Source organism: Gordionus sp. m RMFG-2023, chromosome 1 (assembly GCF_954871325.1).
Source record: "Gordionus sp. m RMFG-2023 chromosome 1, tfGorSpeb1-WG-v2, whole genome shotgun sequence".
NCBI classification, from domain to species: Eukaryota; Metazoa; Nematomorpha; class Gordioida; order Chordodea; family Parachordodidae; genus Gordionus; species Gordionus sp. m RMFG-2023.
In genome coordinates, this window is record NC_088775.1 from 53,589,203 (window position 1) to 53,604,929 (window position 15,727).

Genomic DNA, 15,727 nt, shown 5'->3' on the forward strand with positions numbered 1-15,727 from the left:
GTTTCCATATTGGTAATGATTCTAATGTGGTCATTTCATCTGATATAAAATAATTAGGGTCAAGGGGGGGGGGGGGCAAAGTATTAAAACATGTAAGAAGATTATAATCATATTGTGTAAATCTATCTACAAAGTAATCAATATGAACTCCAATGAAGTACATCAATCAAATTGCAATTTAGTATAGACTAAAAAATCTTGAAAATTTGTAGGAATTTTAAGTACCCTTGATGATTTTTGAGGGATGAGATTTAATTTATATTCACAGTCTTAATTCTTATTAAATCAAAAGAATTATCACTTCTTTTATTTTTTTAAAATATATTAATTGTGGAATCAATACAATTTTTAGCATCCACTACATTAGTAACTAGTGACTGTAGATACTTATTTGGATCTATTATTATTAATACCTCATAAAATAACACATTGAGATAATACATCAGAGGCTTGGACTGAATCATGGGTGGAAACCTCTGAATTAAGTATTCTTTTAGAAAAGTAAAATAAAACTTCACTAATAGCCTTAAAATTCTTATAATTTATACGAGATGTTTCTATATGAACACTCCACCTCTGGTCTACAAGTCTCTTAAAAGCATTGTCTGTATATTTACATGATACGTCAAAACACCAAAAAAAAATTATATAATACAATTAGGTAAATTAAATAATTAGAAATGATAACAATATTATTAACCAATTTTGAATCATAAAATGCAACTTGTGATTTTATTAATTTTTCTTTAAGCAGGGTTTATTCTCCTCTATTTCGGCCAGACATGATGATTGCACATCATATACCTGGATAATTATATGCGATGAATTAATATTTTATTCATTGAGTTGCTTTAGAATACAATTAGTAATGCTTTTATCAGAGACATTGTAAATTAATGATTCTTATTAAATTTTCTTGGATTTCTCCACAAAAAATATAAAGAATAATTATGCTCAGGTTTTCATTTATTTATTAATCTGTATAAATTAAATAAATAATATTTTTCTAGAAATTTTGTTGTATTTTATATAGATTTAATCATTAATGGTGAAAATAAAATTAATAACTAAATAATTTTTTTGTAATTGTGGGCCACATTTTTTTCCATGGGGCCAAGTTTGGGGGTCAAAAAATTTTTTGGAGAAGGGGGAGGAGGTGGAGGGTTGATCCCGAGCCATCCCCCTATGGCTACGTTTCTGGATACTGGACATCGAGGTTGAAATATTTTAATTAGGACACAATGATAATAAGATTAAAGATTTACAATCCCTTCATACCTAGGAAATAATATAAAAAACAGATTTGAACAAAAATACTTGCATTTCAAGACAACAAAAAATCTATTTTTCATAATAAAGTGTAAATCTTAAAAATATACTCAAATGCTAAAATTCTATAAATAATATAAATATTAAAGCCTTTTAAATTTGGTTATTTTGAAATTTATATGGGAATAATGGGCTTTTTATCAAACTAATCATATGTATGTGGTGATATTATACTTAAATTAATTATAAATGCATCTAAATTAAATATCTAAGATTTCGTTATTTTATAACATACTAAATAGAGAAAATAAGAATATGGCTAAGAAGCAGTAAAAGATTGTGTATCAATTTAAGTCATAGTAGAAAAAATTAATATATAATTATTAATATTTTGATAATTTAATAATTACAAATGGATTGATACCTTAAAACGAAAGTAAAGTATGGCGCTAAACGTTATTGATTTTTTTATGTGTTTTATTAAAATGTTTGATGGCGTTTTAATTTTATCCTTATACACGAAAAATTTTGATGATTTCGAGTAATGTCTGTAACCTAGCCGGTTCAGTATGCAATCCATTAGTTTTGGATTCGAATCCTGCACATGTTTTTTCTAAAGCTAACTTGGTAGTTATATCGATTAAAGTTTAAAAGCAATAATTAATTTTATTTGTAATTCTTTTGTATATATCGTAATTTTTAAAGGGATCATAACTATCCGGATCAGCACGGGTTTTAAAGGTATAACTAAAAAATTAGGGTTTTAAGTTAAGGAATGATTATACGATATTATCCCGTTTTAATCGTGATAAAGAGGAATCTTATTTTAAAAAGTGTTTTACGCGTGTTTCGTTTCGTCTCATTTCTTTTTAATTTTAGTTATTTATTAATTTTAATGTTGTTTTTTTTGGCCTTATTAAATAAGATGTCTAATATAGGGTATCAATCAATATCTAATCAAAAAGTCTATTCAACTGAAGGTCAATCTCTACTCCTTAATGGGCGAGTCTAGGTCTGGGGGTCAGGAATATTTTTATCAACATGAAATATCGATATGGGTATCAAATAATAGCTAATTTTAATATCTTTTGACTGAAAGTCTTCATTCTTGGTCTTGATCGGTATGACTTGATCTGGTTGGTAGATGGAGGGGGGGGGGGTGTAAAAAATTTTTTTTTGATATGGGTATCAAATAAAAGGTAATTAAAATATTTTTTTATTGTAATAATAATAATCACTCATAGAGGGCGGTTCTAGATCTTGGGGGGTCAGAAATATTTTCATCAACACAAAATATTGATATGGGTATCAAATAAAGCTAATTTAAATATCTTTATATTGAAATTATTCATACTTGTCTAAACAATTTTAAAATTGCGGGAGAAATTTGGTATTATGCGGGGAGAAATATGAAAATTGCGGTAGAAATATAAAAATTGCTAAAAAAAATTTATTGCTCTACGCCTAGTTGCTGGTTAGTAAGATTTATATATTAATTAGAGTATTATTTGAACATTTTAATATAATAATTTTAGCATTAGCGCCATAAAATTTATTATCAATTTTTAACTGTAGAGATGAACAGAGCTGTAGCATGATTTTGTGAATATTTTTTAATAAAGAATATTCTGATTGCAACTGAATATTAACTGCATGAAGTAGATTTCCTACATGTGAAACTTATCCCAAATAAGCTTCTGCCATTTCACCTTCAAAAAAATTTTTCAAAATTTTAGGACAGCTTTCAAAATTTTTATTTAAGAAATATTTTTTTAAGGGTTAGTAAAATTTTAATTCTATCGATGGCAGGTATTAATGATAACCACCTGATAGGTACATATCGCAACAACTCACACCATTTCAAGTAAGACCACTTTACCAACTCTTTTAATTCATTAACTCTTTTAGTTGATGAACTAAATTCGTTAAAACATTTCATCACTATTATTTCGACATCCACAGATAGTACATTCATTCCTTCTTACAAGAATTATGTAGTGTATGGCATATACAGCCAATTGGTATTAATTCATTATTGTGCTGCCTCAAATCGGTAACTTTGGATTTGGTCAAAATTTACAAAGCATTATCAGCGCAAAGCTGACATGCCATTGATAACCTGAATCAGCTATATTTACCATTATATGGCTAGCTACATCGTTGGATATTTGACTAGCCGAGGGAAAAATTTTAACAGTTTTATTGAAATGTTCTTATTCTTGTTAAAGTAGCGAAGGATCGAGAGAAATGTTTTAATATTTCCCTTATTAGATTCATCTGTTAGAATTGCATATGGATGCCCATCTTTCAAATCGTCTAGAATCAGGTACTATGTGATAGCCTTGCTCATTTTTGTTCTGCCACAAGTAAGGTTTGCACTTATATTGGGGTCGTTAAATATCATGAGGAAACGATTCGACCCACATTGTGATGATATATCTCTGTGCATGTTGAACTACATGATAGATGAATACGATTTCCGCAAATGTAGTTTCATCTGTATTATTTATTATTTTTGAGAATATTTTAGTATTGCAATCGATGTTGATATACTCCCCTGTACTTATATGAATGAAATGATGTTGATTTATTATTGGATAAAAATAAAACAGGATAGAAAAAAATTTACAAACTAGACATGTTTTTCGAATAAATATTTAAAATTTATTTTAAAAATATTAAAATAATCAATTAATGTCTCTCAAAATTATTTTTATATATTAAAAACGTTAAAATACTAAAAAAAAATTGCGGTAGATTTTTGCGGGAGATTTCCAATTGCGGGAGAGAGATGTCTGCGTGTCAACTAAAAAATTGTGGGAGTCTCCCGCTGATGGGGGGAGACATGGCAACCCTGATCTAGATTCTTGAGGACCTACCCATGTAATATAAATATTATCTTACGTGATTATCCATTTCTGATTGAATATATTAAGTGTATTATATGACGACTAGAAAAAAATTTATTGTGATTGTAATCTTTTAATCTAATAAAATGAGTTTAAAAAAGGTAAATGAATGAATGCCATCATGTGAAATATTTATATAAATATAATTCTAATTATATAAATATAAATTAATCATTAACTCTAATACTTAGATAAATCAAGATAACTAGCAAAAAATTTTATCATTAGGCTACAATGAGTTTTTAAAAAGCAATGACTATATTTAACCTCTACTTATAATGAAATTTAATATTGAAATCTAAATATTTTGTCGAGTAAGGACGGATTGCTAAACTCTGTCGGAGTACATATCGCTTCTAGTCAAGTATTCCTCTTCGGGAAGTTTTTGAGTAAACGTGGGTGATTTACTGATAACTGGTGATAATGATGAAATACATGTGAACAACATAAAAAAAGTCTTCGACAAAATAACAAAATATGGACATTACCGAACTTCAACAAGAGTGTGTTTATGAAGAAGGAGATTAGATTCTTGGGACCTGATATAGACGAAAAAGTCATACATCCGAATGAAGACAAAATCAAAGCCATTACCATGCCAAAACCGACAACAAAAGAGGAGTTAGCACCATTTTTAGGCATAGCCAGTTAGAAAATTTTTGTGTAACTTTGCAGATTTAGCAGACCCGTTATATAAAATAGTTAATAAAGAAATGAATATGGGAAGATGCACATCAAAAAAGTTTTGATGATTTAAAAAAGTTGATTAGTAGTCCGCCAACTCTAAATTTTTACAACCCTGAATTACCTATAGGAATTGCTACTGATGCTTCGAAAAAAGGTTTAGGTGCAGTATTATTTCACATTGAAGGCGATGGTAAAGAGAAACCTATAGCATTTGCGTCGAGAACTTTATTGAAAGCTGAAACAAATTATACAAATTGAAAGAGAAGCATTATCTATAATATATGTTGTGAAAAAATTTCAAGAATAATTGATTGGGACAAAATTTACGATAATAACAGATAACAAACCACTAATATATATTTTTTCAAAAACACTTAAAGAAAATACTTCAATATCAATGCGTTTACAAAAGTGGAATTTAGCAATGGGAGCTTATGATTACACAATAGTACACAGACCGGGGAAACAGAATTTAGTGCCAGATTGTTTATCAAGATTACCATTGACAAATACAGAAAGCTTCATAAAGAATATAGAAGGTGAAAAAATTGATGACAAATTATGGGAAATCCCAATAAACTACAATAGAATAGTTAAAGAAACAAATAAGGATGAAGAATTAATGGAAATAATTGATAATATTAGGAGTAACAAACCGATAAAAAATAAAACGTACAAAAATATGGAAATGGAATTGAGATTGATGAAAGATTGTCTTTTTAAGGAAAACAGAATAATAATACCGATAAACATGAGAAAGGAGATCTTACGTGAATTACACAAGGGGCATCTAGGAGCAGGCAAAACGAAATTGTTAGCAAGAGATTATTTGTGGTTGCCTGGTATAAACACAGAGATAGATCAAGAGGTGAAAAATTGTGATTCGTGCAATAAATACACAGATAACCCACACAACATACAAAACCCATGGGAAAAAGCAACTAAGATTTTTGAACGCATAGGGGAGACCGGGGTACATTGAGTACAGGGGAACGTTAGGACATTCTAATTATAATTTGAGCTATTATTTTATAAGACTGGAAATTTGAGCCTAACATAGATAATTTTGTCATACATGATTGGCTAAAAAAGATTTGTAAAATATTTATTATTTTAATTTTTACAGAAGAAAATGTGTTTTGGCATACCAAAAGTAATAAATAGATTTTGCACAAATTGAAAATAACAATTTTATGGTATTTGTTGACGCATATAGAAAATTTCCAATAATAAAACGTATGAAGAACTTACTGAATCGACGGTAAAAGAATTGATGAGAATTGTTAGTTTATTTGGAATACCATACAAAATAGTGACGGATTATGGTACTAATTTTACTAGCTATTTATTTAAAAACTCACTGCACCGCATCATCAACAATCGAATGGGCAATGTGAACGCATGATAAGAACGATGAAAATGAGTATGAAAAGGAATATGGAAAACAACAAGAAAATAGATTTGGACATTGTTTTGGAGAAATTTTTGTTCAATTATAGAAATAGGCCTAATGACACAATAAACATGATACCTAGCAAATTGATGTTTTCAAGAACAATGAGGACTAAATGGGATTTAATTAAACCAATGGAAGAAAATGAGAATGCATTAAGGAGGAAAATATCGAATAATAGAGAAATAAATGTAGGAGAAAAAATTTGGTACAAGACGTTTAAAAAAAATATTTCGGATAAAGGAATATTGATACAAAAAGACGGGAACTTATCATATAAAATAGATAATGGACACAATATTATTAGGAAGCATTTAGATCAAATAAAGAAAAGATCAATAAATACAACAAAGGATAATACTAAAACAAATTTTAGAGGGGGAAGAAGTGAACAAGTTCTAGTTCAAGGTCAAAATTCACAAATTCAAAGTCAAGTTCAAAATTGAGAAATGATTGTTATAAATAAATAAAAATTTGATAAAAAAGAGAAATGGAAATGGGATGATCAATACAAACAACAAATCCACAAGCAATGTTCAACCAACGTTTCACAAACGATAATCAATAAAAGATTCAACAAACGATAATTCAATGGTCAAACAAACTAACTCAAGCCGTACTAACAAATGACTAATGTGGGAAATGTTAAATATATATTTCGAATGATAAAAATATTCAGACGACCTTTTCGTATTTTTTCTTTCTTTTTCTTTTTTTGAAATATATTTATATGACCTTTAAAAACTTATTGTACTTTTCTTTTTTTGATATGTAAAAACTTGTTAAAATAACTTTTCTTAACTAACCTATTGTATATAATGTAAATATTATTAAAAGTATTATATATATAGAGTTGTAAAAAGATATAATTTTTAGTGTTAGAAAAAAAAAAAAAATTAAAATAAAGAGTAAACGACAATGCCTTCTATATAAATATTAATAATAAATATTTTCAGTCACAAGATATTTAAAATACCTTTTATTTTTCCTATATCAATATTTTGTGTTTATATAAATATTCCTAACCACCTAAGATCTCCCGCCTACTAAGTATAATCATTACAATCAAGAGATATTTAAACTAGCTTTTATTTGATACCCTTATCGATATTTTGTGTTGATAAAAAATATTCCTCTCCTCCTCACCCAAGATTAAAACCAGCCCGGTATGAGGGATTATTATTATTACAATAAAAAAAATTTAATTACCTTTATACCCATATCAAAAAAAATTATTTATTACACCCCACCCCCTCGCTCCATTCCCCCCCCCAGACCAAGTCATACCCATCAAGACAAAAAAATGAACACTTTCAATCTAAAGATATTTAAATTTACTTTTATTAGATACCCATATCGATAAGAAAATATTTTAATTACTTTTATTTGATACCCATATTAAAAAAAATTATTTTTTTACAATCTCCCCCCCCCCCTGTTTTACCATCTTCTAACTTTATAATGTCATTTGTTTTTAGTACGTTTTTTTTCTTTTTCTTCTTCCCCTTTCCAAGATTGTGATGGCGGATTCCCCTGATATATGGCAATCCCTGGAAGATTTCTTATATATTTCACTGTTTTATATTTGTTTGTTATTCTATCATCATTTTTCTCTGGGTTTAGCGATAAAGCATCTACAATTATATTATTAGGGCTATTCTTGTACATTATATCATAATCATATGCAGATAATTTATAAGCTCAACGTAATAATCTTTGGTTTGTTAATGAGTTTAAATCTCTGTTATTATCATATATCTTTATTAAAGGTTTGTGGTCCGTTCGTATTTTAAATTTTCGTCCATACAAATAGTTATGAAATTTTTCTACGCCGTTTATTATTGCTTTGGCTTCTTTGAATTCTTAAAACGTTGGTAGAATGTGATAGTCTGAAGTGTTACGTACCACTACCATTGGAGTACTCCAGGTCACTCTTTTGTTGATGGATCTATTTTCTTTATTTTTTTTTCCGGTCATGGGTTACTTTATTTGAATATTTACTGATATGATATGATGTCAAAATGTATTAGCAAATAATTAATTTTTTAAAAAGATAAAATAAATAAAGGTGAAAAATTGTAGAAATAGAATTTACGGGAAAGGATAGGGGATAAAAAAAGGAAGCTTGGAAAATGGAAGGTTATTCAATAGAAGAGATGAAGCTTAGATAGTTAGAACGAATGATGGCGGTAGCAAGTCTTTGGAGTAAGAAGAGGAATTTCTTAGGCTGGTCGGTTTTTTCGCGGATCCGTTTGCCTAAATCTTTAAAAAAACGTTGAGCTTTGCTACTGAAGGTGGTGAGAATGGTGCAGGCGATGGGTATGAATAAGAAAGAAGGGTCTAAAGAACTGTACTTTATGGTTTTGCGGGATTCAGCGAGGGCGAGGGCATCGACGTTATGTGGTGCATTTTGGTCAAGGCAGGTGAAGTCCCAAACCAGGAGCTGACCCCTTGACCAGGGAATAAAGGACATTCCATCAGGACGCTTTCCATCGGTTCTGAAAATTCCGGTTGGTTCTAGTCTAGATGGAATGTCTCCTTATTTGAGGGCTCGTAAAATGATGTCATTGCATTTGGTGTGCCGTGAAAAGCGGCCACAACAAAAGCGACAATGGAGGCAGTGCCTACCCTTGCTGTCGACGCTGGTTTCGCAATGTTTGCATTGGTTCGGAAGAACAATTTCGCAATTGAGTCGTAGTTCAATAGCAAATCTTAGCTCGTCAGCAATGAGCAACAAATCGAGGTTGTTGGAGGGTATGGTTTCCAGAAACTCGTAACCAGATCCTTGGTTCAATTGGTGAAAAACTGTGAGATCGTCGTTGTGAATTTTTCAAACATTTTAGTTCATTTTCTATTTCTAATTTTAAAGGCAACGGTACTCTTCTAGCTAGCAGTGCAATTGGTTTTGAATTTTCTTCCAATTGTAGTTTTACTGGTTCGACATTCTTTATTAATCCTAATTTATTATCATACACCGTCGATAATTCTTTATATAGTTTGTCAATATATTTATTGTTGATCATATTGATTTTTACATTTATCGCTGGGGTGGCCTATTGGGTTATGATGTAGGCTTGGAAACAGAAGGTCCCAGGTTCGATCCTGGTAAGGAAGGTTAAATTTTTCGGGCTTTTCTTCGATGAATGATGTGTAAAGACATATGGTAAGATGAATTTCAGAACTTAGAGATGACATCCCGGTCACTGACAGACTTGGACAGCCGGTGGATACTTGTTCAATAAATAAAAATGAAGGATACAAATGGAAATACGAATATGAAAGCTAGGGCGTTCCCTCCAAGCGACGCTAAGGGTGTAGACCTCCATACTGCGAAAAGTAAATTAAAAATCAAAGCAAAGAAGACTGAGAGAATTGGCATCAATGTTGAACAAGAGAAAAGTTGACATAGCGTGCATACAAGTGACGAAATGGAAAGGTCAGAAGACTTTAATGATTGGAGATGGGTATAAATTGTACTATAATGGAATTGTTAGCAATAGGAACGGTGTCGGCATCATCCTCAGTCAAGATCTAACCTGCTCAGTAGTAGACAACAGGATCTCTGATAGACTAATGAAGATAAAACTCTGCATTGGTCAATCAATACTACACATCCTTTCAGTATATGCTCCTCAAACGGATTGCAAGGAAGAATTGAAAGATGACTTTAGAGCTATCCTTGATGAAGCTGTAATGGAAATCCCTAAGGATGACCTAGTCATAATAGGAGGTGACTTAAATGAGCATGTGGGAAAAGCAAGAGACAGCTACAAAAGGCATCATGGTGGTTTTGGATATGGAGAAAGAAATGATGAAGGAGAGCATGTACTGAAATTTGTGCAAGCCTTTGATCTTGCCTTAACCAACACCCACTATAGGAAAAAGGACAGTCATTTAATAACATATGAAAGTGGTGCAAGGAAAACCCAGATAGATTACATGCTTATCTCTCGCAGATAAAAGATGTTCCCAGGAGAAGATATTGCCGCACAACACAAGCTACTAGTCCTGGATTTACACATCACAAATAAATCCACTCAAAACAAGATAAAAGTTGAACCATGCATTAAATGGGGTAGATTAAAATCAATGACAGATGCCGTTGCAATCAATGCAAACATTGAAACAATAGATTCCTCACAAGTCAGTGAAAAAATGTGGACATATTTTTCATCCAGACTAATAGACACTGCTAAATCGACACTGGGCTTAACAAGGGGAGGCAACATATCATGTAAAGAACTATAGTGGTGGAATGAAGATGTACAAACCACTATAAAGGAGAAAAAAGCCCTATATAAAATATGGTACAAATCTAAAAACCAAGATGACAAGACAAATTACAAAAAATAAAAGAGAATAGCTACAAAGACGGCTAGGGCCAAAGCTAAGGCACACGATGACATGTATGAAGAACTATGGTAACTCACTGAATCACGGTATTTTTTTAAAATTTTTTTTTTCTTCGAGAAAAGAATTCTAAGGATATAAACGGAGCTCCGAAAGTAATCACAAATAAAGATGGGAAATTGATAATAAAGGAAAAAGAAATAATGATAGATGGAAAGAATATTTTCAGGAGTTCTCAACTTTAATTCCCACATACTACATCTAGACGAACACTCCCCATGTCAAAACCTACAACCAATATCAGAACAAGAAATAATCACATGCCTCAAGCATATGAAAAACAACAAAGCTAGGGGTCCAGATGATATTCCAATAGAAAGCCTTAAAGCACTAGGAGATGATGGAATACATTACCTCACAAATCTGTGCAATAAAGTACTGGGAAATGAAGAGACCCCTCAAAAATGGAGGCAGAGCTATCTAGTTCCTATCTTCAAAAATAAAGGGGATATTGTCAAAATTACAGGGGCATAAAACTAATGTCACACTTTCTTAAACTCTACGAAAAAATAATGGGAAAAAGGTTAAGAGACATAATCGAAATAGGAGAGACTCAGTTTGGCTTTATGTCAACAGCTGATGCTATCCACGCAATTAGGCAAATGAGTGAAAAATACAGGGAAAAGAACAAAAAGCTACACATGGTCTTTCTCAATCTAGAAAAGGCCTTCGATAGAATCCCAAGAAAACTTATTTGGTGGGCGCTACGCCACATAAAGGTTGCCAAAAAATATATAAGAATAATATAGGATATGTATGGACCATACAACAATGGTGCGTAGCACAACTGGTACTTCAACAGGCTTCACAATAGCCGAGGGAGTTCATCAAGGGTCAGCTCTCAGCCCACTTCTCTTCATAACAGTAATAGATGTATTAGCACAGTCTATACCACAAACAGTCCAGTGGACTATGATATTTGCAGATGATATTGTGATACTTGCCGAATCCAAGGATGAAATGAAAGAAAGATTAGTGAGCTGGATAAATATCCTAGAAAATCACGGACTAAAAGTAGATAGAGAAAAGACGGTAACAAATATTAAATGAAATTTAAAAAAATATATATAAGGTGAGATTAATAAAAAGTCAAAAAATATTATCTAGTGAAAAAGGGAGGAAAAATTGTTTAAAAATTACATAAAAATAGAGAGAAATAAATAAAATATTTTTAAAAAGACAAAAAGTAATGATCAAAAATTGAGAAAAGAAAAATTAAGATTAAAAATTTAAAGAGATCGCAAAAAGTTGGAAATAAAATAAAAAGGAAAAATATTAAAAATTAAAAATTTAAGAAAAATTGACAAAAAAATAAATTTTTTAAGATATATAAAAAAATAATGATTTTCCTTATTTGAAAAGGAACTTTTTTGATTGACACTTTTTTTGATAGGACCTTTTCTTTTTTTTGATTGACTCTTTTCCTTCTTTGATCTGACATTTTTCTTTTATGATTGACCCTTTTCCGTTTTTGATTAGAACTTCGACATTTTTCCGTTTTTGATTGGAACTTTTCCTTTTTTGAATAGAAAATCCCGTAAATTATTGTTTCTTAATTATATATATATACATCATAATTGTAATGAAATAATTTGATGTGCAAAAAATATAAATATAAAAGATTTGATTGCCACGGAGAAATAAAATATGAAATTAAAAAAATAAAAATATAAGGAGAAAAAATACCATAAAAGGTCAAAAAATTATTATGTAGGGCGAAAAATGAAAAAGAATTGAATTGTTAAAATTTATATAAAAATAAAGTAAAGAAAAATATAACAAGGAAAATAAATAAATTATTATTTAAAAAGACAAAAAAGAATTATCGAAAATGAAAATAAAATAGATAAGATAAGATAAGAAAAGATAAATAAAAATTAAAAATGACTTGAAGAGATCGCAAAAAGTTAGAAATAAAATAAGAAGGAAAAATAAAAAAAACTATAAATTTAAGAAAAATTGACAAGAAAATAATAACGATTTTCCTTTTTTGAATGGGAATTTTTCTTTTTGATCTGACTTTTTCATAAGCCTTTAGGATTCCTTTTTCGATTGACATTTTTCCTTCTTTGTTTTCCTTTTTTGCTTGACCCTTTTCCTTTATTCTAAGCCTTTGTGATTTTTCCTGTTTTGATTGAAATTAATCCTTTTTTGATCTAATCTTTTCCTTTTTGATTGGCACTTTTCCCTTTTTGATTGACACTTTTCCTTTTTTGATTGACACTTTTCCTTTTTTGGTTGGCACTTTTCTCTTTTTGATTGCAACTTATCAATTTTTAATCCAATTTTTTCCTTTTATGATTGACACTTTTCTTTTTTTGGTTGGCACTTTTCCCTTTTTGATTGCAACTTTTCCTTTTTTGAATGGGGAACCCTGTAAATCAAAATGAAATGAATGCCAATGACGTTCAAGAAATCAAAATAGTTAAACCTCAGGCGACCTAATTCTTTTAGGCAGGGCTCTAATAAGGGTTTAAAATTTTATTCAAAGAATTTTACAAAAATATTTGACTTTATTCATAAAATCGCATTTGTTTAGGTCTATGCCAGCTTATATCCTTAATAAAGCCTATAAATTTTCTATTGGATATAAATCAAGGCTTGATGCAGGTCATATTTGTCTGGTAAAATTTCATTGGAAGATTTTGTTCTAAGACATAGTGCGATATTGAAAAATAAATTCCCTTGCGAACACCTTACATCCCTCACCATTGAAATTATTTTGATATTTACATGAATAAATAATTTCTTCAGTAAAACACATGCTACCTATATATATCCTTTTACATAATACAACTTCATAAAATAACATATTTTAAAAATTTGAAGATCATTTTAATCCAATCAGGTTAGGCTTCATATGGCTTTTGTACTATAAATTTTTTTACAATCTAGTAATCAAGCGTAAATCTGCTTTCATCCCAAAATTACCTGCATCTTAGACTCACTCCATCTTAATGTTCCTTCGCTTATTCATGCTATTTTGTTTGGCATTTCAACAAAAGCTCTTCCTTTGCCTTAAAATTGAGAAAATTAGAAAAAGATTTTTTAAATATTAAATGTATACTTTCGAAAATATAAAAATACTAACAGAAATAATCATTTCGAGCAAAGAATTTCATTTAGAAGTAATACCACTGGTACATGAATATTAATATTTTTCATCAATAAATTTTGTAAATATCTCAAATCTTAATAAATTGAACACTTTTCCTACCTCTTTTTTCTCTGAGAACTGTTATGAGTATTTTAAACTATGTCATTGATAGTTTAACGACTAATCAGCAATATTTTCGAAACTTTCGCCACATGATCCCGTGTTTCACTACTTTTTTTTTCACTTTTAAAAATATTAATAAGGCCATTTCCAGACAGAACAAGGCATGTTTCCAGCAAATATTTTTTATTTCAAAACAAAAGATAATAATTTGTCGAATTAATTTTTTTAATATAAATATAATATTTTTTAAAAAAAGGTATTTCTCTCGCCATTTAATCGTTAATATAAAGAAAACCATTTGGCAGGTTTATCTGTTAGACAAAGCAATCATGAGCAAAACTTTGATATTTTAAAATAGGAAGATGTTTATTTAAAATTTGTAGGCTGAATAGGATTGTGGAGATTTGTTTGGCATAGTGTATTGTAAACAAGTGTAGGAAATTTTAAAGAATAAAATTAAATTAGAGCTAACATCCTGAGTATTTGAATCAATTAATGAGCTTGAAAATTTGTTAAAAGTTTTTACTTAAAACTATTGATGGGCTTATAATCATAAACATCATATAAATTTTAACGATTTATCTGCTAAACCCTAAATCCTTCGAATTTACCCTCTTAAGTAATATTTATTATTTCTAAAGAGTTTTAACAAGCAATCTTCAAGACCATTACTAAGAATGAGGGATTGGGAGGCCACACTTTTTTAAATAGTATATTTCGTTCATATTCCTTCTGTTCCTTTTACTCATGAATAATAATAATAAATTTGCTATTTTTTAAAATGCGGCTTGCGAACAAGCAGTTTAGAATTTTATTATATGCCATTTATTATAGTAAAACATAACATTGTTAATAAATTAATTATGTATTTTATTTTTTAAATTATAATTCATATAAAAGGCAAAATAGCGGGTATACTAGAGTTAAAAGTGAAATAAATAACTCATTTATCATATTAAGAGCCCTTTGTATTCATTTAAAATAAGCGATTGATTTTGAAATTAAAGTTAAGTGCTATTCTTGTATAATTAAAGGGCCAATAGTTGAGTTTTCTTCCTAAGTCATTTTTTAAGATGGAAACCAATCTCCAATATCTTACTTATATTTATATTAAAATTAATTTATATAAAGGTTGAATTTTATAATACTGACATAGATGATGACTGATGATGATGTTCATTCAAAAATATTTAATCTTTTTTTCAATAAATTTCTTTTTCTTTTGTATCTTTTTTAAATAATTGGTATTCATTGCAAATATATTATTAAAATGCACATAAATTCTTTTTAATTATCACATGAAATATAAATATTTTTCAAAAAACTACATATATTCTTATAAAGTCTATAATTTTAAACTTTTTTATGGCTTTAAAAAGTCATAATTTTATTCATTATAATTTTTTTTTAAATTTAAGTTTTTTAACGGGAGATTTCGTTAATTATTATGGCGTTTTTATATGTCAATGGAAGTTAAAAAAGAGTTAAAAATATTTGAAAACTGAACTGTCACTGAAAATTTACTTAAAATTTAAATAATTTAAGCTATACTTTATTATGTTTAATTTTAAACTAATATAACTATGACAAATGTAAAATATAACTGGTCTAAGTCAGATCTTCAGAATAGTGAATATTAATGTTATCTAAATCAGGGAGAAGTTAGATAAGGTGGATTTTTTCAAATATTAAGTTGAACTTTGCAGCATATGGCAAATTAATATGATTTAAATAAGGATAAAAGTTGATTGGGTAAAGTAAAGAGTTATATGTGGAATT

The 15,727-nt window shown here is 29.2% G+C and overlaps 1 protein-coding gene across 1 annotated transcript; it reads left to right on the forward strand.

The window, feature by feature from the left end:
• The first annotated feature begins 9,699 nt into the window (after positions 1-9,699).
• Positions 9,700-10,278, forward strand: LOC135927414 (uncharacterized). Its single transcript, XM_065463394.1, has one exon. It carries the CDS (start codon positions 9,700-9,702, stop codon positions 10,276-10,278), a length of 579 nt encoding a protein of 192 aa, XP_065319466.1.
• Positions 10,279-15,727: the final 5,449 nt, after the last annotated feature.